This window comes from Amblyomma americanum, unplaced genomic scaffold, assembly GCF_052857255.1.
Source record: "Amblyomma americanum isolate KBUSLIRL-KWMA unplaced genomic scaffold, ASM5285725v1 scaffold_12, whole genome shotgun sequence".
Lineage (NCBI taxonomy): Eukaryota > Metazoa > Arthropoda > Arachnida > Ixodida > Ixodidae > Amblyomma > Amblyomma americanum.
In genome coordinates this window covers 1,675,839-1,703,590 of record NW_027526484.1, presented here as the reverse complement: position 1 = coordinate 1,703,590, position 27,752 = coordinate 1,675,839, and the positions used below count along the sequence as shown (strand labels likewise).

The following is a 27,752-nucleotide window of genomic DNA, read 5'->3' as shown; positions in this document are numbered from 1 at the left end:
TTGCACAAAATGAAAAGACATCACAGAAATCAGCACGAAAAAAAAAACACTTTCCCTGAAGATTTCAGAATTGTGAATTCACTAATTTTTTTTCTAACAGCAACTTCCCGTGAACCGCCCACACACATCAATTGTAGCCAAAGAAAATAAAAACTGACAGTGCAGAACAAGTATACAGCAGCAAATATGGACAGCCAACAGTCAGCAAGTACATGCCAATGGGAGCCTAATGGCCAGCTTCATCGCAACCTGACTTGATTCAATATGAACTGTCAAAACGCAAATGACGAAGGTGTGTTTCTGACTTCACCCACCTGTTCCTGGCCCGGTACTTCCTGCCCCCTGACCAGAAGTGGTGCCACTCCTGATGACTGCTCCTGGCCACATGAGGCACATCTCCTGTCCCTCAGCTCCGTAGGGTGATGCAATTCTGGCCTAAACCACAGCCCGAGCTCGTTTCTAAACAGCTGCATGTTGTCCGAAATCTGCCCCAATTTTTCTACTATTGCCATCAGCGCCGCCAGCACCGACCCCATTTGCTGTGGCTGCAGTGGGCACTCTTGTCCAGTTGTGGCACTTTGCTCCGCCTCCTCCGACGAACTCTCCTCCCTTGATGGCCTTGCCCTGCTAGGTAAGTGCGCTGCCTCAGCTGGCTGTGTCCCCTCTCGCAGCTGCCCTGTGCCGGAGGCCGTCAACGTTGCAGCCGCGGAAGTCCGCACTGTCATGGGGCAAACCACAGGGAGCTCGGCTCCAAGGTCGCGCTGCTCGGCTGGTGACGCAGCTGCTGCTGGGTGCGCTGCAATCAGGAACAGGAAATGTGTCACCTGGGTTATTTCCAAAATCCCCACCGAGAGCAGAAAACCTTAAATTGACTTTTTTTTTGCAAATAGGCATTCAATAGCTCCTCCCCAAGGTTTCAAACAAAAAGTATTCAAAGAGTGCCCCACTTCAAACGCGCCCTCATAAAGAATGGAAAGCATACACCTAGGAAGACACAACTGATATCTCTGCAAAGTTAAATTTAATCAATCACTAACTAATAACGCAATTTGCAAACTACTACGGATATTTGGATGACATTGATGGGCTAATTATACATGCTGGTAAACATGAGCACGAGACAAAGAGGGTCCAACTCCATATCAGGCTCCATGTATTGAGCAGAGACTTCCTTTTTTTCTTGCAATTTCACGCCCCCATTGAGGTGCAGCTATCCTATTTCATTTCCTCCAATGGCAAAAGGTAGCGGTGGCGGAGAAAACTAGGTAAGGGTTAGCTCAAGAAAAGGAGGTAAAAACAAATTTGGCAAAGGCATAGCATTCTTCAACATTTCCCCTTCATTTGCAGGCTTTAGCACCACGCTTTACTTGTGAGCTTGTTAATTGTTTCACCTGGACAATGCATAAGTGCAATGGCGACGATTCTGACACTGAAACCAACCAAAGTATCAAGTGCATCGATGAGTGTCACGTTGGTTGGCAGTCTTTAAATGCATTTCGCCGCAGACGGACCCAGCAGGAGCAGATCGACAGCAATTTCTTTTCTAAAAACGCACTCAATCAAATGGCCTCTCCACTCTTAGGTAAGAGGTTAGGTATAAGCTACAGAAGCAGCCTGCAGACACCTTGCCTCATACGTTCCTCAGTGATGCAAGGTGAAGCTACCCACCCACACCTTGAATGCCGCCAGCAGCACTGTCGGCAGAAATATCTCCCTACCGATTTCCAAATGCACATGCACACACAGAGGAACAAATCAGTCAGTGGTGCAAGTACACAAAAAACCATAGAGAAGCTAGAAGGACAATTAACAAATCAATACTACTTGCAAACCTATCCTGTAAAAGATTTCACCATTGAGAGATAGAAGTGGCCAAGAAATGAGGCATTTTCATAATTAACACTGACTTTGCTTCGCCTATTCGCTATATCCAAAAAAAAAGAGAGACACCCTGCATTCACCTCCAGTTTTGTTTACACTGTCTGTGCTAATGGCTCACACTTTCCAAGAACACTACTCTTAGCTGAAGTATGTTCCTGTCCTACCCCGGCAAAAGAGAAAAACCTCTTGACAAGCAGGATAAAAAAAAAATTGTCTGTGCTTAGCGTAACGTTATACTGTTTAAAGGCAATAAATAACTGCGGAAAAAATTGACACTCTGCTGGTCCTAAAAGGAGACTTCTTACTGAACAATTCTCGCCTCATGCGCACCTCATGCTCTGTGACATCCTACCTCTGATCTGAAAATGCAAAAGCCTGGTCGTGGTGAGGCACAGGACACACATGCAGAAAAGCTGGCATCGTCATCGGCATTGGCGTCATTATCCGTGAGCGAAAAATACACGAAAAATCCCCAGAGAAGCAACCTAGGAGGCAGGTGGGGCACCTCGGTCACATGGCTTTTGTGATGTCATCAAAACCTGTCTGCCGGATTGTGAGCAAACTGCCCACCATGGCAGGTGGAATTTAAATTTGATTTCGTTTGATGGGGTTTAACATCCCAAAGCGACTCAGGCTATGAGTGATGCCGCAGTGGAGGACTCTGGTAATTTACACCACATGGGGTCCTTTCACGTGCATTGACATCGCACAGCACACGGGGCCTCCAGCATTTCATCTTCACTGAAATGTGACTGCCACGGCCAGAAGATCAACCTGGGTCTCACACGCCCCACTGCTGGCAGCACCTGCCATTGCAGGGCAAGGAGCGGTAGGAGGAGCCCTTATGGTCGACAATGATCAATTCCACATATACGGTGGCACTAAACCATTAACGCTATCACGTCAAACTCTTCAGGTGGAGCTTAAGTTTCCCCTCCAATTTTCCCTTCTCATCTGCACTGCCACTTACGTCAAACAGAATAATTCTTGAGTGGCAGTGGTTGAGTAAGCATGAGTCCACAAAGAATAAAGGTTTGAACATGGTTGAAAATTTGCACGTAATAACTGCATATGCTCAGGACAGAAAACAATGTATATTGCGACACAACATAAAACTACTTGCAGACCTGTGCACTACTACTACGTGGCGTTCAATTGAGTGGAACAGTACGAGCATGAAATCTGAATTTTTATCACGAATCCTTCCTCTTCATGAAGGGTACTTTCCAGCTGATTTTTAATGCCTGCTTCGAGGAGTCTGGCCCTCCATGGGTAGGCTTTTCCATAGCCACCTTTTCTTAAAGAGAAAAATAACTAGAGTTAAAAGGGAAATGACCATTACACCCCGATTTCACTCTGGAGATCAAAAAGCCTGGATACTTTGAAGTTGCTCCTGCGCCAGCAGTGTGTGAATGGCTGAGGTTCTAACACAGAAGCAGACCACAGCAGCAAGACCACAGTTCAAACAGACACTGACAGGCGCAGCCAACTTTTGCAGCAGGCAGTTGTTGCAATTCAAGTAGAGACAATACGAATCCACAATATGGGCAGTGTCAAAGAACTGGAGAATTATGCCCATGCTCTAGACCCTACAGCTGCCACTGCACCTTTCCAGGCTTATGCACAGTCCACAGATGCTTATATTTTATGATTCAGCTAGATGTGGGCATAACTGTTAGTAAACTGTTTTGCAAAGAAAACATGAAGCAGCAGACAATACCTGGATTCTTTTGCCAGGCAACTTTCTCTGTCAGCATCAAAAAAGCCCCTAAGCTAAGCTGGTGATGACAATCAACAGAGTGGGGATCATGGTGGAAACGGCAAAGGCGAAGGTCAATGTGGAGGTCGCCCGCAAACAATATTGTCTCCTGAGGAGACCACCGAGTCTGGGCTAGCAAATACTATAGACCTCAGGCACACCAGTGACTTTTTTCCAGCAAGAATGTAGCGACAAATCCTAGGCACACAGGCATGGATCATATGACTGCAGAAAGTACATGTTCCTTAGCCAACTTAGCTGTATTCTCACAGATCAGTATGAAGATAGCCATTCTGAAGCACTAACATTGTTGCGTCTAAAAGCCACTTAACCTCCCAAACACAGATATTGCTGCAAAAGAAAATAACTGCAAGAGAATCCTTAAGCATAAGCCAGTGACTGCAACAAAGTGGGGACCATGGTGGAACTGACCAAGCTGGAAGTCAACATGGAGGTTATCTGCAAATACAGTCTTTCGAAGTGACTACAAAGCGTCCATCTGCCGTGGTGGCTCAGTGGTTAGGGCACTTGGATACTGAGCTGAAGGATCTGGGCTTAGTATCAGGAACGGCGGCCGCGTTTCGATGGAGGCAAAACACAAAAGGCGCCCATGTGCTGTGCGATAGTGGTTTCAGTTACTTTGGAGCCTTCCGCTACGATGCACATCATGGGCTTCAGGAAGTAAAACCTTCCAATTTGCAATTTTTTGTAAATCACGTCCAACCTCAAGCAAAGCAGTGGCTTCTTTACGTAGTACTGCAGTGATATGAACATTAGTGGTGTGACACTGGTGGACTGCACTAGACACTGAAAATGGGGCATTAATTATGCTCTGAACTTTTTAAGATTACATTATGCTGCACTCGGATGCATTCTCAAATTCATCCTCTCTCTCACACACACACACACACACACGCATGCACACGCACACACACAAATTAAAAAGAGACCAAATCAAATTATTTCTTAATCATGATGGCAGCAGGCTGTTACTGCCGTTTAGCCCAATTACGAAACATATCACCTTCATCCAAGCAACAAGCCTCAGATTGCGATGCTTCGCAGTTACTGCCCATGAATAAAAGTCCATGCTGTCACCTAGTTACTTGTGATGGCATCATAACAATCCTTTGACAGCTTGATATAATGCAGCCATATTGTTCCAACACACATTGAAAGCCTGCACTGTGTCCTTGCCATCCAGTGTTCTCACCCAAATTTTACAGTACGAGCTGCAAAGTGAAGCCATGCATCAGGTCATTCACAATGTACGCATGGTTCTGCAACCTGCACAAGAAATCAAAAATACTTACGCTCTGATTCAAATACAGCCTCTGGATGCGGTGACAGGCCAAACTCGGCCAGTTGAGGCAGCAGCGCCGTTGTGGTTGGCTGCACTGGCTCAGATGAAGCTGCAAGTGTCACGGACTCATGCACAGGGGCCGGAGCAAGCTCGGGGGAAGCCAACAGAGCCGTCACTGGCCCCTCCTGACCAAGATTTTGCTGCTTCAGTTCACAGCGAGCGGCAGATTCTGCCACCTGACTTAGCATAAAAAGGTCTGGTGGCCAAGCTGTCTGTGGTGGTTCTGACCGAGCAGGCACGTCCAGTCCTGTCTCCTGCACAGAGATAGCCCCAAGCGCCATCGGTCCTGCAACGTGCTCCAACATCCCTGCAATATCCTGTGGTAGTTTGGAGGAAGCTGAAGTCATCGTAAGTTCCTCCACAGCTTCCATTACAGGGGCCTGCAACTCCATCTTGGAGACAGCAGCAGACTTCAGCTCTTGTGAGAGAGATGCCTGCATGCTAGCTACCAATACATGTCTGGATTCAGATGCTTCTGAAAGAGGTGACACCTCCGGCAAAAGGCCTGGCTTCAGTGCAGATATAGCTACAGGCGCCATTGCCTCTTCAGCATGCTCCAGCTGCATTGCTGTTTCCTGGGGCAGCTCAAAGGATCCTGAAGTCACCATCAGTTCTCTCGCAGCTTCCATTGCAAGATTCCGCTGCTCCAGTTTGGAGGAAGTAAAAGGCTCCAGCTGCTCCTCCAGATATTCCTGCACACTATCCCACGACGGCTGTGCGGGTTGGGGTGGTTCTGAAGTAGGAGTCGCCTCTGGCACAGGCCTTAGGTCTGGTGCAGCGACAGATGCAAGCGCCATTGTGTCGTTGACGGGCTCCAGCGTCCCTGCAGTCTCGTGTGGCAGTTTGGAAGAAACTGAAAGTGCCACAAGTTCCTTAACATCTCTCATTGCAAGATCCTGCTGCTCATCCAGAGATTCCTGCATGTGAGCCTCTGACAGTCGCATGGGTTGGGGTGGTTCTGAAGTCACTTCCAGCACCAGCCCTGGCTCTGGTGTAGAGATGGGTGCAAATGCCGTTTGCTCTTTGCCATGCTCCTGCCCCTCAGCCGCATCCTGTGGCAGTTCGAAGGAAGCCAAAGGCACCACAGGTTCCTCCAGAGTAGCAGGCTCCAGCTGCTCCTCCCGAGATACCCGCACACAAGCCTCCAACAGTCGTGTGGGTTGGGATGGTTCTGGAGGAGGAGTAGACTCTGGCACTGGCTCTGGTGGAGAGGTCTCTGGCTCTGGTGGAGAGGCCACTGACAGCGGCGACCAGGCCAGCCATGGGGATTTGGAGGGCAGCTTTGGCAAGGTGACCTCAAATTGGTCAACCTTGCTTTCCTCCCCACCATGTGGAGGAGATGGAGGCAAGGGAGTGAGCGACCGGGGATCCCCCATTTCTGCTATCATGTTGACCAGCATGCTTCTCTCATCAGAGGCACCATCACCTGCAAGTAAATTAACAAAGCAAAGTGCGTTCTCCCATACTAAACACAACCAAATGTAGGAGGAAAACGTGAGTGAAAATGAACACAGACGAAAATTAGTGACCAACCAACATATGTATGAAAAAAATTCACCATTCTACCTCGTTCATTTCAGACACAGATAATCGTAGACCAAAACAAAATAAAAACAAAAATCCTATCATACTACTTGGCCTAGGAAGAAGCTTTGTTCTTGTTCGACGACATCAAAATCAATTTCCTGTGGTACAGCCTTTCTTGGCTGAATAGTGTGGTGGGAATTTGCTGGAATTTCTTCCCTTTTTTGGTTCTTGTGAAAATCGAGGCAAAAACCTATGGGGCAGAAGCGTGGAGGCTAGTGAAAAGGGTTTAGCTTAAGTTGAGGACAGCACACCAAACTAAAGAGAAATGAGAGGTGTAACGTTAAGAGAGAAGAAGAGGGCAGAGTGGGTCAGGGATCAAACACGGGTTAATGACATCCTAGTCGAAATCAAGAGGAAGAAATGGGCTTGGACAGGGCATGTAATGTGAAGACAAGACAATCGATAGCCCTTAAGGGTAACAGAATGGATTCCACGGGTAGGGAAATGTAGCAGAAGGTGGCAGAAAGTTAGGTGGGCGGATGTGATTAAGAAGTTTGCGGGGATAGGGTGGTGGCATCTGGCACAGGACAGATTTAATTGGAAAGATATGAGAGTGGCCTTTGTCCTGCAGTGGGTGTAGTCGAGCTGATGAGGATGATGAAAATAAAATACCAACACAAGAATATAGAATGAAACCTTATGTCTATTGCGGAAGGGAATAAAAAAAACGGCACCCCAAGAAGTGAACACATTGTCATTGAGACTAATCCTTCCAGATTCAGACAGCTCCTAATCGACCATCTCAACGACAAATAATTTTTTCCTGCACCCTATGCCAGCTTCCAAGCCCTGCTAACTGACCATCCTGTGCTACTTCCAAAGTTACAATTTGTTTTTGTTTATATTTCTGCTACACTCTGTCATGACGTGATTATTTGAATTTGTTACTTCTGTCTTTTTTCGTCTTGTTCTACTTTCTATATTTTTCTATATATTTTCTATATTTTTCTGTATTTTTATATTCCTTCTATATTTATATTCATTCTATTTATATTCATGTATGACGGCTGAACACCCCTGTACCACCCCCCCCTTATGTAATGTCCCTGACGGGACCCTTAAGGGTTAATAAATGATGATGATGATGATGATACCAGGGCTATAAAGCCTGTAATATTCTCTTAATTTGTCAAAAAAAATGATTACTGTGAGGAATGCTGTACCTAACACTAGCAAGACCGTATAGACGTCCATGCTTTCTGAAGTCAAACTCCACAAAACATCAGTGCCTTTGCAGAAACAAGGCACCATGCATCACCAATACGACCAACTTACATTCTTGCTTGATGGCCAAGTAAAAAAAAAAGATTAGAAATTTCAAATGGAACCAATTCGACTTTCCAATTGGTTCCAAGTGGATTTTGCAATTGTAACTAATTACAATTGGAACCAATTGGTTTCAGTTGTGTTTTTAGCCACCTGGCCAATTGGACTCCACTGGATCAACTGGACCAATGAATTGGACCGATTAGGCCTTGGGCAGTTTTTGCATCCAGAAAATATTCACAACATAAACATCACAATTAAGTTGTGAAAAATATACGATGTGAGAAATATTTCTACAACTTAACATATTAATGTCCAAAAGGAAAACTGAGTTGCTTGGACTGGTGCCAATCAACAAATTTTTACTACGGAATTAAAAACCATAAGAATTTATGGAAATCAAGGCCAAAAGACAAGCGTAAATCACACACAAGAAACACTACACATTCAGACACTAATAGCATATAAATTAGCTCGTTATGTACATGCAAAGAACACACTTGCATTCCAACTTATATACCCCATTAATGAAGCTCTCAGGCTGGGGCCAGTGATGCTTGCCCACTGAGCACAGTTATTTAATTTCGACCACAGTGGTGGTGCAAGTGGTGCATACAGCTTAGGCAGAGGTAGTGCAGATAATGAATACAATTTAGCAGGATAAGCTGTTGATAGCTATTAATATAAAAACCATGTTAGTTATGCCTTGTTTGTCAGATATGCAAATATTCACATGGATACATTGGGTGCAGTTGTATAGACCAATTGGGCTCACCAGTTGGAAACTCAATTGATCCAAATCTAACCATTTGGAAACTGAATTGGTATAATCGGATACTCCATTTGGACTATCCACTTTGCACACCATTCAAATTGGAAACATCTGTAAACTCAATTGGTCCAATTGGAACCAGCTGATAATCCAATTGGTTCCAACTGTTTTCTTTTCTACTGGGAAGTAGCCCTTCCATTCCTACACGAGCAATGGTTGCATCATTCACTAAACACCTCAGGTCTTTCCTTTCTCGTTTTTTGCACCTTGCTTCAAGCGGAAAGAGAGACCTTTCCTTCAAAGAGAAAAAAAAAAGCAAGCAAGGCTGCTTTACAACAGTGTCTTCAGCGACCATTGAGCTAAACAAAGAACAACACTAGACAGGGGTATTCTTTGATCAAATCCTATCGACACCTAGAATAACACTAGGTTGAGATAATGCTTCGACACGGCATTTCTTTTTAAGTATGGAGACCATTAATGTACAGCACCAAAAGATTTAGCACTAACTCACAACCTGCAGACAGTCAAGGACTAGTAGCTAATTAACCCATCTGAAGTACCTAATTGCTGTTTATCTCGATCTAACATTCAGTTCCCTGCTGCCTAGGCAAGGAGCTACTCATAAGCAAAAGACAAGAAGACAAGGAATCGTGGTGCTTTGTCTAAGGAATTCTCATGGGTGGATGTCACCAGAACCCCCAGACAGAAGGCTGCAGAGGAAGCACTATGGCTACATCTTGTACGCTAAGACTAACCTAGATGTTTCTCATGTTTGGCAACAACTTTTTTCCCTATTCATTCCTTTGTCTCCATGGATTGGCCAGCTCTGCCATCCATACTGGAGCCCGTGAATCACATGGTTTGTTAACCTGTCAATGATGCTGTCACAATTAAGTTGCAGCGGTATACCAACTGTAGAAGAAAAAAATAATAAAGTTGAGAAGTGGATTGTTACAAAGTATGGTCCCTGGTCACTGTATGCCATCTAGCTGTCGTGACAGTCAAGGAATCAAGGCTCTACAGAATTCAGTTGAATGCTTATGTAGGCTGTTCTTGATTATCTTAAATTTTTAAATTTTAACACTATGTTCCAATGTCAATAAGCTCCTATGTTTCTCTCTGGCATATGAGTTATTCTTCGAACTTTGTGAAAATAAATGCTTATATCAACAGGGCTATAAGTGGAAACATACAGACACGGAGACTGGGGCCATCTACGCAAATGACAAAGGGACGTGACTTTATTAGGATTAAGTAAAATGACTTGCTTTATCATAAACATGTAATGTTCAAGTGAGGCACTGGGTAGTTTTGCCTGGAAAAAAAAAGGACAGAAAAAAGTTCTGCCTGAAGGCATACGCCGTGACTGTGATTTACGCTTTTTCGGACAGCTCTAAACTTCCCTCCATTCGCATGAAGCCATATTGCGACCTACGCAAACAGGAGCATACAGTAGGCATAAGCAGCTCTGCCCCAATTTTGGCGTGAATATAAGTGCACTCAGGGTTAGCAGCACTCATGAGCAGCACATTTTTGGTAGTAGCACGAGGAAGAACGTGATTCCAGTGGTGAGAAAACATAAGAGGCCAAGCAAGCATCTCACCATGGGCTGTTGGGTGCTTGTGCCCTTGTGTTGCAGTCATGCTGCCTTCTGGCGTCTCAGTTCCAGTAGCCTGGTCCAGCCGCGAAATTGTTGCCGGACTGTGCTCGGAGGGGAGATGTCTAATCCGTCTCTTCAGCCATGGTCTCCCTGTATAAGGCATTGACACGACATTTGAAGCAGTACCCAGTATGGACAGCTGCATTGCTCACCATCAAGTCATTGCAATATGCTCAGCTAAGCTCGGTGTAACGATGTTTTGCCACAACTGCCGTAATTATCCCTGCACTATGGTGTTGCGCTGCATATAAGAAAATCGCTATCATTCGCATGACATTTGAATAGTAGGAGCTAAGTGTCATGCTCTTCCACACACACACGCATGCACAAACACACGCAATTATCCCTGCACTATGGTATTGAGCTGCATATCAAAAAATCGCTATCATTAGCATGACATTGGTCTAGTAAGAGCTAAGTGTCATGCTCTCCCTCTCTCACGCATGCACACACATGCACACACACATTAAAAAGAGGCCAAATCAAATTATTTCTTAATCATGATGGCAGCAGACTTACTGCCGTTTAGCCCAATTACGAAACATATCACCTTAATCCATGTTTCTCGCGTTTTGCAAGAACTCTTTTCTCTATTCATTCCTTTGTCTCCATGGATTGGCCAGCCCTGCCATCCATACTGGAGCCCGTGAATCACATGGTTTGTTAACCTGTCAATGATGCTGTCACAATTAAGTTGCAGCGGTATACTAACTGTAGAAGAAAAAAATAATAAAGTTGAGAAGTGGATTGTTACAGAGTATGGTCCCTGGTCACCGTATGCCATCTAGCTGTCGTGACAGTCAAGGGATCAAGGCTCTACAGAATTCAGTTTAATGCTTATGTAGGCTGTTTTTGATTATCTTAAATTTTAGCACTATGTTCCAATGTCGATCAGCTACTATGTTTCTCCCTCGCATATGAGTTATTCTTCGAACTTTGTGAAAAAAAATGCTTATATCAACAGGGCTATAAATGGAAACATACAGACACGGAGACTGGGGCCACCTACGTAAATGACAAAGGGACGTGACTTTGTTAGGATTAAGCAAAATGACTTGCTTTATCATAAACATGTAATGTTCAAGTGAGGTACTGGCTAGTTTTGCCTGGAAAAAAAAAAATGACAGAAAAAAGTGCTGCCTGAAGGCATATGCTGTGACTGTGATTTACGTTTTTTCGGACAGCTCTAAACTTCCATCTTCCATTTCCTTAGACCTCTTGTAGTTGCCAATGGGCTGTGCTACATATACACACATATGAAAGAATGCAAGTCTTTGAAACAAGCTGCAAGATGCCTTGCTTCAAGTGACCACCTCAATACCAAGGCCCTAACTGTATGGCACTCCAGACCGGTTATGGGATATACGCTATGGCAAAAGCATTCCAACCAGCAGCCACATAGATACATGTCTAAGCTTCTCATATACATTGTGTCATGACACGTGTCGTAAATGTATGCAAGGAAGGACTGCCCCTGTCTGCGGTCAACTGCAAGAACGTATTGCAAGAGTAGACCATTCCCGCTCTGAAGGTAGCAGCTGTGGTTATTTACCGCCACTGGTGTCTCGCCTTCACCAGCTGCTCTTAGTTACTGCAGAATCTGGCGGCACTGATCCCCTTCAGTTCGGACTGGTAATAATTGCTGACTGCAGTCACCACTTGTAGTACGACAAAAAAAAAAGGTGCTCCCTCGGATTTGCCATTGTTAAAAAGGTTTTATGATGAAACGGCCACCTCGGCAACACTTCGAGAGGCTTTTCAGCATCCTAGCAGAACAAACAGGAAAACCCATACTGGGTGACAAAACGTCTGTCACCTATGTCCTAAAGTCTGGGCAAAGTTGGAGGCGCCAGGTATGTAGAACCTATAAACAACATCAAACCATATTGCGACCTACGCAAACAGGAGCAGCATATGATAGGCATACGCAGCTTTGCCCCAATTTTGGCGTGAATATAAGTGCACTCAGGGTTAGCAGCAAGCATGAGCAGCACATTGTTGGTAGTAGCACGAGGAAGAACGTGATTTCAGTGGTGAGACAATATAACAGGTCAAGCAAGCAACTCACCATGGGCTGTTGGGTGCTTGTGCCCTTGTGTTGCAGTCATGCTGCCTTCTGGCGTCTCAGTTCCAGTAGTCTGATCCGGCCACGAAATCGTTGCTGGACTGTGCTCGGAGAGGGGACGTCTAATCCGTCTCTTCACCCATGGTCTGCCTGTATAAGGCATTGACACGACATCTGAAGCAGTACCTCTGAAGCAGTACCATCTGAAGCAGCAGCATGAATTAACTATGAATCTATGAATGGATGGTTTGGTTTCCTTGTGTTGTTGGAACTGTATACATGCCTCGTTCCAAACAATAAACACCAGTTGAAAGTCAGCGCTCGTGTGTGTCGTGTCTCCCTTCGTGTCCGTGTCTTAGTGAGCGCTGTTCTGGTTATAATGAGTTACCAACTCGCCCAAGGATCTGTTTTAACCCAGTATGGGTAGCTGTCCACCATCTAGTCATTGCAATATGCTGAGCTAAGGTCGGCGTAACGATGTTTTTCCACAACTGCCGCAATTATCCCTGCACTATGGTGTTGAGCTGCATATTGCTATGATTCGCATGACATTGGTCTAGTAGGAGCTAAGTGTCATGCTCTCTCTTTCTCTCGCACGCACGCGCGCACACACACTTAAAAATTAAAGAGACCAAATCAAATTATTTTTAATCATGATGGTAGCAGGCTGTGACTGCCGTTTAGCCCAATTACGAAACATGTCACCTTCATCCAAGCAACAAGCATCAGATTGCGATGCTTCGCAGTTACTGCCCATGAATAAAAGTTCATGCTGTCACCTAGTTACTTGTGATGGCATGATAACAGTCCTTTGACAGCTTGATATAATGCAGCCATATTGTTCCAACACACATTGAAAGCCTGCACTGTGTCCCTGCCATCCAGTGTTCTCACCCAAATTTTACAGTACGAGCTGCAAAGTGAAGCCATGCATCAGGTCATTCACAATGTACGCATGGTTCTGCAACCTGCACAAGAAATCAGAAATACTTACGCTCTGATTCAAATACAGCCTCTGGATGCGGTGACAGGCCAGACTCGGCCAGTTGAGGCAGCAGCGCCGTTGTGGTTGGCTGCACTGGCTCAGATGAAGCTGCAAGTGCCACGGACTCGAGGACAGAGGCCGGAGCAAGCTCGGGGGAAGCCGGCAGAGCCGTCACTGGCCCCTCCTGACCAAGATTTTGCTGCTTCAGTTCACAGCGAGCGGCAGATTCTGCCACCTGACTTAGCATAAAAAGGTCTGGTGGCCAAGCTGTCTGTGGTGGTTCTGACCGAGCAGGCACGTCCAGTCCTGTCTCCTGCACAGAGATAGCCCCAAGCGCCATCGGTCCTGCAACGTGCTCCAACATCCCTGCAATATCCTGTGGTAGTTTGGAGGAAGCTGAAGTCATCGTAAGTTCCTCCACAGCTTCCATTACAGGGGCCTGCAACTCCATCTTGGAGACAGCAGCAGACTTCAGCTCTTCTGACAGAGATGCCTGCGTGCTAGCTACCAATACATGTCTGGATTCAGATGCTTCTGAAAGAGGTGACACCTCCGGCAAAAGGCCTGGGTTCAGTGCAGATATAGCTACAGGCGCCATTGCCTCTTCAGCATGCTCCAGCTGCATTGCTGTTTCCTGGGGCAGCTCAAAGGATCCTGAAGTCACCATTAGTTCTCTCGCAGCTTCCATTGCAAGATTCTGCTGCTCCAGTTTGGAGGAAGTAAAAGGCTCCAGCTGCTCCTCCAGATATTCCTGCACACTAGCCCCCGACGGCTGTGTGGGTTGGGGTGGTTCTGAAGTAGGAGTCAGCTCTGGCACAGGCCTTAGGTCTGGTGCAGAGACAGATGCAAGCGCCATTGTGTCGTTGACGTGCTCCAGCATCCCTGCAGTCTCGTGTGGCAGTTTGGAAGAAACTGAAAGTGCCACAAGTTCCTTAACATCTCTCATTGCAAGATCCTGCTGCTCATCCAGAGATTCCTGCATGTGAGCCTCTGACAGTCTTTTGGGTTGGGGTGGTTCTGAAGTTACTTCCAGCACTAGCCCTGGCTCTGGTACAGAGATGGATGCAAATGCCATTTGCTCTTTGCCATGCTCCTGCCCCTCAGCCGCATCCTGTGGCAGTTCGAAGGAAGCCAAAGGCACCACAGGTTCCTCCAGAGTAGCAGGCTCCAGCTGCTCCTCCCGAGATACCTGCACACAAGCCTCCAACAGACGTGTGGGTTGGGATGGTCCTGGAGGAGGAGTAGACTCCGGCACTGGCTCTGGTGAAGAGGTCTCTGGCTCTGGTGGAGAGGCCACTGACTGCAGTGACCAGGGCAGCCATAGGGATATGGAGGGCAGGTCTGGTAAGGTGACCTCAAATTGGTCAACTTTGCTTTCCTCCCCACCATGTGGAGGAGATGGAGGCAAGGAAGTGAGCGACCGGCGATCCCCCATTTCTGCTCTCATGTTGATCAGCATGCTTCTCTCATCAGAGGCACCGTCACCTGCAAGTAAATTAACAAAGCAAAGTGCATTCTCCCATACTAAACACAACGAAATGTAGGGGGAAAACGTGAGTGAAAGTGAACACAGACGAAAATTAGTGACCAACCAACATATGTATGAAAAAAATTCACCATTCTACCTCGTTCATTTCAGACACAGATAATCGTAGAACAAAAAATAAAAAAAATCCTCTCATACTACTTGGCCTGGGAAGAAGCTTTGTTCTTGTTCGATGATATCAAAATAAATTTCCCATGGTACAGCCTTTCTTGGCTTGAATAGTGTGGTTGGATTTTGCTGGAATTTTTTCCCTTTTTTGGTTCTCGTGAAAATCGAGGCAAAAACCTATGGGGAGAAGCGTGGAGGCTAGCGAGAACGGTTTAGTTTAAGTTGAGGACAGCACACCAAACTGAAGAAGAACGATAGGTGTAACGTTAAGCTGGAAGTGGGCAGATTGGGTGAGGGAACAAACGCAGGTTAATGACATCCTAGTCAAAATCAAGAGGAAGAAATGGGCTTGGGCAAGGCATGTAATGTGAAGACAAGATACCCCGATGGCCCTTAAGGTGGGTTCAGACAAGCGGACCGAATCGCGTATGGCCCGCGCGCGTCAGCGCGGTTATTGCGACACGTGACCAAGCATCTGTCAGTCGGTCTGGACGTCGAGCATTCACACGAATCCAGCGTACAATCTGCACGTCCTCTCTCCTGCAGCGTGCTTGCGGAACAAACAGGAAAACCCATACTGAGTGACAACACGTCTGTTACCTATGTCCCACAGTCTGAGCAAAGTTGGAGGCGCCAGGTATGTAGAACCTATAAACAACATCAAACTACATTGCGACCCATGCAAAGAGGAGCATATGGTATGCATACGCAGCTTTGCCCCCATTTTGGCGTGAATATAAGTGCACTCAGGGTTAGCAGCACGCATGAGCAGCACATTTTTGGTAGCAGCATGAGGAAGAACATGATTTCAGTGGTGAGACAATATAACAGGCCAAGCAAGCATCTCACCATGGGCTGTTGGGTGCTTGTGCCCTTGTGGTGCAGTCATACTGCCTTCTGACGTCTCAGTTCCAGTAGCCTGATCCAGCCGCAAAATCTTTGCTGGACTGTGCTTGGAGGGGAGACGTGCACACCGTCTCTTCAGCCTTTGTCCACCTGTATAAGGCATTGACACGACATCTGAAGCAGTACCCAGTATGGGCAGCTGCATTGCCCACCATCCAGTCATTGCAATATGCTGAGCTAAGCTTGGTGTAACGATGTTTTGCCACAACTGCTGCAATTATCCCTGCACTATAGTGTTGAGCTGCATATAAGAAAATCGCTATCATTAGCATGACACTGGTCTAGTAGGAGCTAAGTGTCATGCTCTAGGTTACTTGCCACATCAGTTCTGTAGCACCTTTCAGTGTTTTTGTTTACCCATGATACACAAGGGTTTTAACCGTTACATATGGTGCATTGATGGCTGCGAGACAACAGCTAACTAACTTCATTTACTGGAAGGCGCAGCCTCCAGAACAAACGAAAGCAGAAAAATACCTTACTATTATTTATCTTTTATTGTCTCTTGTCAAGTAGAGTAGTTACTAAGCATTCATTTGAGACAAGAGATAATTTACCAATCTAGAAGACATGCCACCAGTGAGAGCCAAACCAACGACCTATATGTTGTTTGTGCGACCCTACAACTTCATTAGCAGGTTCAGCTCTTTTCTTATACTTCGTTACATCTTCTTCTGTCTGAAATGATCACCCAATTACTTTTCCACTGTTCCAGCGACAATAAAGAATAAATCACAACAGTAATGTTTCCCTATGCTTTCCTTGGTTTCAAAGACTGTTAGGATCTTTAGTTTTTTGTATGCGTTCTAATACAACCTTAATCTTACCTATTCTCAGCTATACATGTACACAATAAAGGAGCTTAAGCTGATAACTTCCTGTTTTGTCCCCCACCCCTGAAATACAGCTGCCTCGTTCTTGCTTGCTATGGTGTTGACGTACAAATGCGAACGCACCTTGGTCTCTTGGAGCCTCCGAGGCTGCCTGGTTCCATGTCCGCCCATATATCAACGCTCTGGAGCAGTTCTGCACACATGCAGAAACCACACGATGAACACATGAAGAACACATTCAATACACCTCTTTTAGAACCAATGCATGCAAGCAAATCTGCTGCAAGCTTTCGGATTCCTCCGCAGAGGCAGAAAGAAGGCCAAGAACACTCTGTGCCAGGTTCTCCCCGACCATAACCAAAGCTCTTCAAATTGTTGAACTGGCCTCCTTCATGCAAGACGGCGACGAACACACACAAGAGGGCCCTGGTGTCACCTCCTAAGCACATCGTCTGCCAACAGTTACAGACTGCCTCATATTGCTTCCAAGAAAATTATACAAAATGCTTTACTCATGGCTGCAGTCAGCTAGCTGCGCTAATCCTCATTCGGTCATGGAGCTGAAAAAAATTTCTGATTACATTTCGAGGCATTGTTCAAGACAGGCTGCTCCTCTTTTAGTTATCTAATACACAACAAAATGCAAAAACTGCCCTAAGACTGGAATAATCACAAAGTGAACAAGGGAAAGGAAAGTCTCAGATTGCTTGCCAATGTTTCGACAAGAGGTCTTGTCTTCGCCTGGGCATCCATCACTGGCATCCAAAGTGATGCAAGTATTTAAAGAAAGTGATTGTACAGTATTTTTAACCTTCACTTGCTGTAAGATATGCTCGAACACTTCCTGTACTCTAACCTAGGTAAAGCACTTCTAGGAAAATATCATTTTTCTCCTGGTCAGCACGGTTTTCCCTCCGGTTTATCATGCACAACACAACTAAATGAACTCGGATGGGAACCCGCACTACGCTAAAAGCTATAGCCCTGGGCATAGATGCATCAAGATCAGGTGAGCAATAACAGGGACTAGTTGGTAGTTCATCGTACACAAAATCACACCAGACTGATCACTAAAATGAGAAGCCACATTTGTGCACCCTTGTGTATTAGTCATCACCCCGGTGCGGTTTTCTGCACAAAGATTTCAGGAGCTCAGAGAACAAATGCTGTGATAACTCGGACTCGTTGCTTCGGTTGAGCAATACGTAGCATATAGTGCCTAGATATGTTTTATTAGAAGCATACCTCCCAAGATAGCAAACTAATTTGCACCAGACATATTTGCAACCAGTTTAAAAACTGATCAACAAGTATATGCACAATCTTCTTTTGCAAAAAAATTGCCACACCTAGTTAGCTTTCATTTTCATAATAATCTCGAGAGGATAAGCAATTGTTTACCCTTGCATAAACAGTACGTTGTTCTGAACAGTGTAACATCAGATCTATAAAGTGCACTTTTATTCCTTGTGTTGTGAGGGCCAGTGTCAGTGCCGCGAGCAGGTGTCAAAGTGGAGCACTGTGGAACAAGCTGATGGGGACGGCAACGCGGTGGCCTGGGGGAAGGGCGCAGGAACTGGACATGCGTGGTGCTTGGTATGAGCGGGGAGGACTGCCGCGGTGGAGACATACACGTGCGTGAACTGCGGAATGCGAAGGACACCGGCATGGGGGAGTGCGCGACGGTATATGACCTTGGTCTAGTAAATAAACTTTGAGGCCTAATAGTGTCAATAAATGACTGAGCAGCAGACCTTCCATCCACCATCATCAGGCCATACGCTAATGACTGTGCTGTATACTGTCCAATCAAATTCCTTGACGATGTGTCTATTTTGCAGTCTAAAGTCAAAAAAGTCTCTCTCTGGTGCAATCTATGGCAGATGACTTTCAGTACTGAAAAATGTTATGTGCAGTTTACAAAAAGAAAGGATGAAAAAAGCCCTCCCTTAGCTCGTGTAAAACAAATAATGTGGTTTGAACTACAGAAACTGTTAAATATATTGAAGTTACATTTACTGAAGTGCTTCACTGGCCTAATCATACTAAATTACAGCAAAAAGCTTATTGTTTTTTACCAAAGTGATTTTTAAGCACACTCAGTCATCCTTGAAAGTAAACATACCTGACTAACATTATGTCTGCCTTAGAATATGAATGTATAACTTGGGATCAACACAAAAGAAACCTCACAGATAAAATGGAACAAGCGCAAAAAAGGAAGCAGTACGCTTTGTCACAGGAAATTATAATTTTGCTGGCAGAGGCTATGCAATGTAAGTAAAGCCCTTCGTTTTTCATGTAAAACACACTTTTACCTGGTTTTTGCACACCGAACTTCTTTCTTAAGAATCAGGTCAAACCCGATTTTTCCCTGAAAGTGGGCCGGCCTTCTAGACCATATTGGTCTTCAGCTCACAAAGCTCAAGACACCACAGGAAAATTTGTGGATATCTAAAGCTTATTGCAGAGGGGTGTCTTTGGTCAATCAAGGACCCTGAACCTCTTTTAATTCTTGTTCTTATGAGGTGGACGAATCTGAGGACAAGTTCGAAAAGGACGATGTAGAAACGAGAGGCCAGAACATGGGTGCCGACAAGACGTTGTATATCAATTTCGCTTAGGAAGCACCATCCACGCTGACAACACCCTGACCCAACACCTTCCGCATTTAAAATCGTCGCTATGATGTTTAATGTTTTCACATAATACAAATAATGGCAGGATGTGGTATTGCTCAGACGCGGGAGTCTCTCATGGGAGACTGATAGAGTATGCGATGGAATATTTGTAACAGGGTATAAAAAAATCTTAACTAGTAAATAACTTTTTACTGGAATCTGCAATTTCCATTTTGTTTATGAAATATTGAGCAAAACAAGAAAATTTCGTGTCTAGCAGAAAAACAAATCATTGCCATTATACTGTCTTGTGTACCAAAAAAGCCCAAACTACGTAAAATTTTTTTTCTGAGTAACCCAATTTTCACCCAAATTTGAGCTAGAAAAATATGGTCGGTTTTCTACACCCCCCACATCGAAAAGAAAAAGAACCCAAAACGAAGGGCCCTGAATATAAGGAGGTCTAGGTTAGAAAATGTTCGCTATGCACAGAAAAAAAACCTGATCAAAATTTCACAACACGTACGTTCTCATCATACTCGAGCAAAAGTTCAGCCTGGCAGGGTTAATCCACATGCATATCTCAAGCCTTGGCGGTGCCTTGAATGTACACACAAAATCTGGCAGACAGTTCTTCCCTAACGAGTTCTCCACGCTTTCTGCTATGGGCCTCCAGGCATACATAAACATGCGACAGTGTTTTATAGATCATATTTAGTTAAATACTTGCATGACAGAATGCACCTTTAAATCAAAATTACAAATAATCTCATGGAAAAGCACGAGACACTTGGGAGCTGTTTGGCCGCAGGAAGCAGAAATCTGGTTTAGACAAATCAACCAACTTGGAAGCCTGCTCAGAGCACCCCCATTGTTTCGCACTTCTTAAAACACCCACTATGTGCGAGCACAGTGGTACTTGGGGTGCGGAGGCGGTGCATTTTTTCAAGAATTCCGTTTAAAACAAATGCGCATCATATGTACGTGGGTTCTGATTAGGGTACACACAAATAAAACTGGCACAGGTAGAACACTGTTCGTTAAGAAGCAGCAACAAATTTCGTCTAGGAGAGACAATACATACCAAGAAAATTAGACCGTACCAGTACCACATATAATAATAGCTTTAAATAATTCTTTTTCCTAACACAGTTAGCAACTGGGAGTAGCTCCCTAACAAAGTGATGGCTGCACTTCAAATCAAAAGCACAACTGAGAGCATTGTTCACAGATGCTCCTTAGTGATGATCAGATTCGCTGATGTGTTCTGCTGCTCATTGAGGCATGCAACAATACCTTTAATTTCTTCCCTTACTCTCCGCTGTCGATGTTCCCCGATTATTTGTTGATATATGAGGCGTCCCTGGGAAGCCGATTGCAATTTTTTAAAAATAGGGTGTTTGAGGTAAAGAGAAGCTTTTTGCAGCATGGTAATACCAGTGTTGGTGAACGTCAAAAAACAAGTAAATCACGTGAACTAGTAAAGTGATTAACTAAATTCTAATAGTTAACTGTAAATATTACTGACAGGCATCTGGTTGCAATCAGAGATTTGTAGCTGGCCATTAGTAACGGCCATATCAGTATGATTTAGAGAACGCGGTTACCCTCAGCGCTGTGGCTCGACAAGATTTGGCTATTTCGACTAGTTACGAGCACTGGAGGGGTTGCTTTGCCTGCATGCTTTTCAAAAGCGCGCATATTTGGGTACGATGTAGCCAATATTAGTTGTGCTGGAGCAGCGAGAGTTATCAGGCTTTTGAAATTCTAAAAATTCACATGGCTATTACTAATGGCTGGCTGCAAATCTCTAATTGCAATCTGGTGCCTATCACTATAGTAGTTCAAAAGTTAACTACAGTAGAACCCCTCTATAGTAAAGTGACTCAGACCAGAAAAAATCTTTACTATATCAGGGTCTTTACTATATCAGTTGTTGGTGATGGTATGGCTCTGAGGATGCTCTCTGGAAATTCACTGGCTACTTACTAAACACAGTGTTAGTTTATGAAAGGAACTCACAAATACGTTCCATATACTACTCTTACTGTCTTTTTATGTGTTAATTACTTATCTTCAGTTATCTCATTTCATGTTATCACGTTTTCGATTTTGTTTATGTTCTGAGGAAGTTTGTCTTGAGCGACCCGCGCCTCCTTCTTTCTGCGTTCATAGCCCGCCTTACTTTTTTTTTTTTTCGTGCGCGCCGCACGCTTCGCCTCACGGCCCCAAGATTAAGTTGGCTTCTCCTCACAGCTGTCGATTTTGGTGGTGAAGCTATCTCAAAGAGCGCCGTTTTATTGTCTTTGGTATGCATTTACCTCCGAATATCGGCCTCGCGCGTACCACGTTGTCATCATTCCGCGGGAGGTACGCCAGGCTCTCTTTTCTATAGCCGTTTTATTTAAAAAAAAAAATCCTTACTATAACCGAAAAAAAAAATGTACAGTTTGTCTATGGGAGGCGAAATGGGACCGCAGTTTCACTTTACTATATCCGGGTTCACTATAGTGGGGTTCTACTGTTTTAGAATTTGGCTAAATATCCCTTTACTAATTAACATGATTCCCGTTTTTTGACGTCTGCCAACACTGGTATTACCATGTTGCAAAAAGCTTAATTCTCTTTACTTAAAAAAAAACCTATACTTCAAGATTATTGACTGCCTTCCCTGGAACACCTAGAGTAATGCTTAGTGGTTGGTGTGTTGGGTTTTATGGCACATAAAACAGCTGCGGGCTACCATGCACCAAAAACAGGGTCAGAAGGATCTCAGCTGCTGTGCTGCACGGTGGGACGCCAGTTTTTTACAGTGTCACAGTTTGTTAATGAAAGGTCTCCCTTTGTACAATTTCTTACAACTAAGCCCCTCCCCACTACAATAATGCCTTACTACAGTATAGTGTTGTAGGTATAACTAATAAATAAATTAATGAGACAGTGAGTGATGAGAGAGTAAGTTAAGTCAATAAACATTTAAATAAAAAGCTCGATAAAATGGCACCTCCTCAAAGACAACAAACAAAGCAATGCTACCACCAATATAAAACTAAAATTTTCTTTAATTCCCTAACAACTGACGCAAAAAAAAAATAATGCAATCAATAAAGCATTGACAACGTACCTCTGCTTTGTCTTGTTTGAGCCAAAACCGCTTCCGGCTGTTATACGATGCCTGTGCCTTTCGCTCCACCTCCAACACTGCACAAACAATGCACTGTTTGGTTCCATTGCCTCAACCCCTGACAAGTAAAAGTGGCACATCAGTATTTCGGCAGCCGTGGCCAAACCAGCACCGTCTGCTCGCCCTTATTACGATTATATACCTGCACAGACAACAGCATTTCGATAGAAGAAGCCAATTATGTTTCCGATCACCGAATTTATACTCAATGACAAAACTAAGAGAGAAAACGGTGAGGCAGGGATGCTTTAGGCAGGCACATTAGAAGGGCAACTCTAGTAATTTTTCAATTATCAGAGTGAAAACAGCGCAAACTTCATGAAGGACGCAGAAAGGGAAGACGGAATGCAGACGCTGAACTAACAACTGAAGGCTTATTACTCTGACACCTCGAAGTTGTTAGTTCAATGTCTGTCTCGTCTTCCCTTTCTGAGTCCTTCGTGAAGTTTGTGCTGTTTTCGTAGTGATGAACAACCAACTAGCTCATGGTGTGTTCTTCAGGCTCATTTCAATGATCACTTATTAGAATTAAACTTTCATGTAGATTTTTCTCTCTGCCCTAGATCATTTTGGACAAGCTTGGCACTATTCAATTTTAAAGTTTACCATTTTTATCATTCCAGTTTAGGCAATTCTTATACTTAAAAGTGCATCTGTGATGTCGCAAACATTACCTACAACCTGCTTCCTGCTCGCTGAACAAAAATTTCAAAGCTTATATTAGGCCATTTCAACCACCTTATTACTGGAGTTAGTCATCACTCTCTGAGCCATGCTGTGCTGTGTACCGTCCAGACGTAACGAACAAAAGCAGAAATTAAATTGAACATGCTGTTTCACACAGCCATGATGAATGCATTGTGTTACTAGAAATGAGCTGTGCAAGCCTATATACTACAACTTTTCAGCAGTCATTCTTCCTGCGCACAGCATAAGACTGGAATGGAATGGCCACTGAAGTTGCCACCATCGTCGACCCAGTAACATTCAAGCAGCTCATCGATAACAATTCATCGTGATTTTCATTGAATTTCTTTGTAGCAATAGCTACATTACGCTAGCATTTCGAGCCTTCAGTGTGGCGGTGCCGCCACGTTGTTAGTCACGTGGTGCGGAGCAGCTGCCGGTGGCGCGGCGCTCTGGCGAAACTGAGTGGAGGGGGAGTGGAGAGGGGGGAAAGAGTGAATCACGTCCAGGGACGAAGATGAAGAAGGAACGCCCAGCGAAACGGAGCGGCGAAAGGCTGACTTTGCAATTCGACTGAGCGAGTTCCACTCGGCCAGATGTAGCTATCTCGTCACTCCAGGTTTAACCAGAGCTAAACCACAGCCATTTTTTTTGCCTTGCAATACGCCCACTCCCTCGTGCAATTATCTTGACATGGGACCCTTAAGGAATCAAATAAACAAATAAACAAAATGATGCTCAACACAGACTTTCATGAAGCGCAAGCTACACTACTCTTGTGCCACATGCTTTAAGATGAGGGTGCAGCCACTGGCATCAGCATCCCTTGCGCTGTCTCACAGGTGCTCAGTAAAACATTGACTGAACAGGCTACGACTCAACAAAAGCTGAGGCTACAGTTATCCCTGGTAGCATCCCACAAGTATACATGCTTTGCATACAACCACCCATGCACGACAAGTGCCACTTTTTTTTTTTTTTTCTGCTCAATATCCTATCACAAGTACAGAGAAAAGAGAGAGAAAGTTGCTGCCAGTCAGCAACCCCCCACAAGGTGTCCACCCACCATCGTCGGGCAGCTGCTGCTCCTCCTCGTAAGACCTGCACAATGAAGAGAGGATTGGCAAACAAACAGAACACGCTTCCTTCACGGTGTTACAGTAATGACAGCCATTTTGCCGCAGCAACCACTGAATCTCCCACTGTACTGATCATTTTATTTTACTTGCTCGTTAGGGCAGTAAATCAATGTTTGCACACTTAAGGATATCAAAAGAAGGGTGCCGCAGAATTGCCCTATTCTTTCTGCCACCAGGAAATACAGGAAAGAATGTCTACACCTACTACAGTTGCATAGTTTTCACATAGCGATACACAAACAAAAAACGACATGGAGTATAATTTTTCACAGAGTATATGCAAAACAAAAATGTGCCTATGAAATGGTTTCCATATACTATATGCAAAACACAAAGAAATAACATAAGAAGTTTCTAGGACACTTTACTTCCAGTAGCACAAGCTGCAAACGGCATAAGTTGGACAAAAAAAATATGAACTTTACATACAGCATCTTATACACAACAAAAAACAAACATGACAACGCCTAAGTGCCACACAGTGACACTTCACAGCACTGAACTAGACTGGGTGAAAAAAAAATGTTCAAAAGAGCAAACAGCACCTGCGCAAAAAAAAAAAAAATCTTAATTATGCACAGTAAAAAGGATTTCCCCACAGCATTTCTTTAGACATGCTGTGTGGAAACACACTGATACTTTGTGCTGTAAGCTTGCTTCAGCTTGTTACATTCTACTTAACACATGGGGGTTTCTGGACATAACTGTGCTAAAAATTATATAATTTTCTCTAAGTAAACAATTTCTCTAACTTGCCATTTAACATATACTGCTGCGAATCGAGGGCTACCAGATACAGGTCCTATATTGATCAAATTTTCTCTTTGCAGAAAAGAGCACTGTGTATAATAACATACTCCAACAGGTATCAGTCCAGTACTTCCTAGTTCAATAGGTTGCAGATTTTGCAGTTTCCTTTGCTGTATGAAATGAAAACCGCGATGGTTGTAAATATTATTATACGAAACAATTGCCTTCCTTCAAACATTTCTGTGCTGCCTAACAGGAATACCAGGCATGCAAGCAATATAAATTTTAACTACCCTATAACCTGAAACACCCACTGACAGCACCTAATCGAGTATAATGGGGCTAAAGTATGGAATACCGTGCCACTAGAAATTAAAATGGCTCGGAACTCTCTCTTCTTTGCGTGCATCCTGTTGCTTAAATAACAGTGTAAACGGCCTCTACTAGCTTCGGCTATTAGCTCAACAAATTTTTGTGATTGCTTTTTGTATTCAGTTTGAAAGATAAATAAAAAAAAGAAATAAAGAACGTCCTTCAATGCAAGTTTGGGAATATTTACTTACATGGCCACTGTGTGCTTGTGTTATTTAATGCATCTTCAAAACAGTGTAAATTCCTTTTAAAGAGGGACATATCCATTCCCAGCTCACACACATATATTTGTCTCATTCTGCTTGTAGCAAGAAAAAAAAATTTCCTCTTGGAGCTTTTCTCTCGAGCACAGCGCAAGTTGTCTCTGTATGCATTCTTCGCGTTGATCAGGGTGGCACTTTGCAAATCAAAGGCACATTAATTTCCACCAAAAACTTTCCGATACATTTTTACACATTACGCACTGACTGTTAAGCGCAGTTGGTTCTAATGTCTTTCAGAAAAGAAAAACCACCACTGCTGTTATGTTTCATTATGGCATGTGAAAATTAGTGCCGAAATGTGGTATCATCCTCCTCTGCAGCGATGCAGAGGTCAACAGCAGATTTTGACAAAATCAAAGCAACAGCCACAAATGCCAGTGCTGCTTTAAGTCTGCCCACTGCACATGAACCTGTGCATTGCATAGCTTTCACTGCCAATGTTATTAGCCAATACAATCTTTGGCTTTCAGGTGCTTCTAGATAGGAGAGAGCTGATGTGTTATATGTCATATGGCATGTGCTTTGTAAATTTGTGAAAATTGGCTGAGGAAATCTTGGCCACCTGCTCCAAGCCATTGGCACGGTTACCATTGGTGCCTTAATTGCTCGAAAGTAAAAAGAAGCTGCACAGATAACCTCAACCTATCTTTATACAGAAGAACTGAACGGAAGATGGTTTAGGATTGGTTTATTGGGGTTTAACATCCCAAGGCGACTCATGCTATGAGGGGGGACACCGTAGTGAAGAGCTCCAGAAACTTCGATCACTTGAGGTTCTGTAATGTGCATTAACATTGCACAGTACACGGGTCTCTAAAACCTCTCCTCCATAGAAATGCAACAGCCGTGGCCGGGATTGAACCCACGTCTTTTGGGTCAGCAACCGAGCACAAACGGGCCCAGGTTTTGAGGAAGCTTCATGTATGTAGCCCACAGCTAACCTCGCTATGAAGTTTGAGGCACTTTCAACGCAAACTTTAGCACAAAGCTTCAATGCGGTGTTGGGCTGCTTTTAATGCTTGCTTTGCTGTGGTCATAGCTGGGCTCAGTGCCACAACAGACATGCCACGTTCCATTTCATAGATATGATGTGTGGCCACGACTACAGGCGCTGTCCACCAACCAGAGAAGCGAGTGGGCAAAGCAAGAGTAACCCAGCCACAGCATGCCAACCCACGCCCATACAGAAACTGTTATATAACCATATGCCACTGGATTCTGCAGAAACAAAAATATTGTCAGCTGTTGATAATTCTGAATTAAAGAGGATGAGCCAAAAAGATTCGGGTGACACTTAAAGGCCAACTACAATAAAAATTTTCACTCCGTAAAAAGGCGTTTTTCTAGTAGTACGCCAACAGAGAGCAGTGAAAATGAGAGTTGACATCCGTAATAGAAGTCAATACCCCGTTTCCAAAAAGTAACTGAGCAACAGGCTTTGTTACGAGCATGATGGCCCTTGCCGAGAGGCGTACAAGCTCGGCGGTCGCCATCAATGGCTACACTCTGAATACACACTGTGTTCCACTGTGCAAACCACACACATGCACTGCCCGTGCCGTGCCCTTTTTATTCTCACATGATCGTGGCGCTGCCTCTTGGTGGCGCCACGTGAACGACTGAATGAAAACGAAACTAGAAATGAGAACAACATTGTAACAGTCCTCCCCCATTAGATTGTTCAAGGAGAGCATTATGGTGAGTAGCGCTGCACTAGCTTGCGGCTCCTAGAGCTTCTTCGCAACCGGGGCATGCGCGTGCTGCACACTGATTTAGGAAAGTATATAGCCGTCTCTTCTGTGCCATTAGTGTCACTCAAGGCTGGCTCAAGCAAGGTTGGTGTCACACACAGTTTCTGGATGCCTGCAAAGCGTCTTGTGTCACAGGAGCCCAGCGGTTGGCTGGGAGGCTTCTTGGGATTGAGGGTGAAGGTGGTCACCGAGCTTGTGTTAGACAGTACCGTCACTGAGAGAGGCTGCAGCTGCTGACTGGCCTGTGGTGC

At 44.5% G+C, this 27,752-nt stretch overlaps 1 protein-coding gene across 1 annotated transcript in view; it reads right to left on the bottom strand.

The window, feature by feature from the left end:
• Positions 1-272: 272 nt before the first annotated feature.
• The window catches only part of LOC144111880 (uncharacterized), a 116,609-nt gene continuing 89,129 nt past the window's right edge, over positions 273-27,752 (bottom strand). Inside the window, exons 19-27 of the mRNA XM_077644908.1 lie at positions 24,293-24,327; positions 22,480-22,556; positions 16,858-16,927; positions 15,845-15,991; positions 13,351-14,826; positions 12,360-12,506; positions 10,235-10,381; positions 4,954-6,429; positions 273-796 (exon numbers count right to left, since the gene is read on the bottom strand). Coding sequence (XP_077501034.1) covers positions 273-796; positions 4,954-6,429; positions 10,235-10,381; positions 12,360-12,506; positions 13,351-14,826; positions 15,845-15,991; positions 16,858-16,927; positions 22,480-22,556; positions 24,293-24,327 — 4,099 coding nt within the window. The remainder of the gene's footprint in view (positions 797-4,953; positions 6,430-10,234; positions 10,382-12,359; positions 12,507-13,350; positions 14,827-15,844; positions 15,992-16,857; positions 16,928-22,479; positions 22,557-24,292; positions 24,328-27,752) is intronic.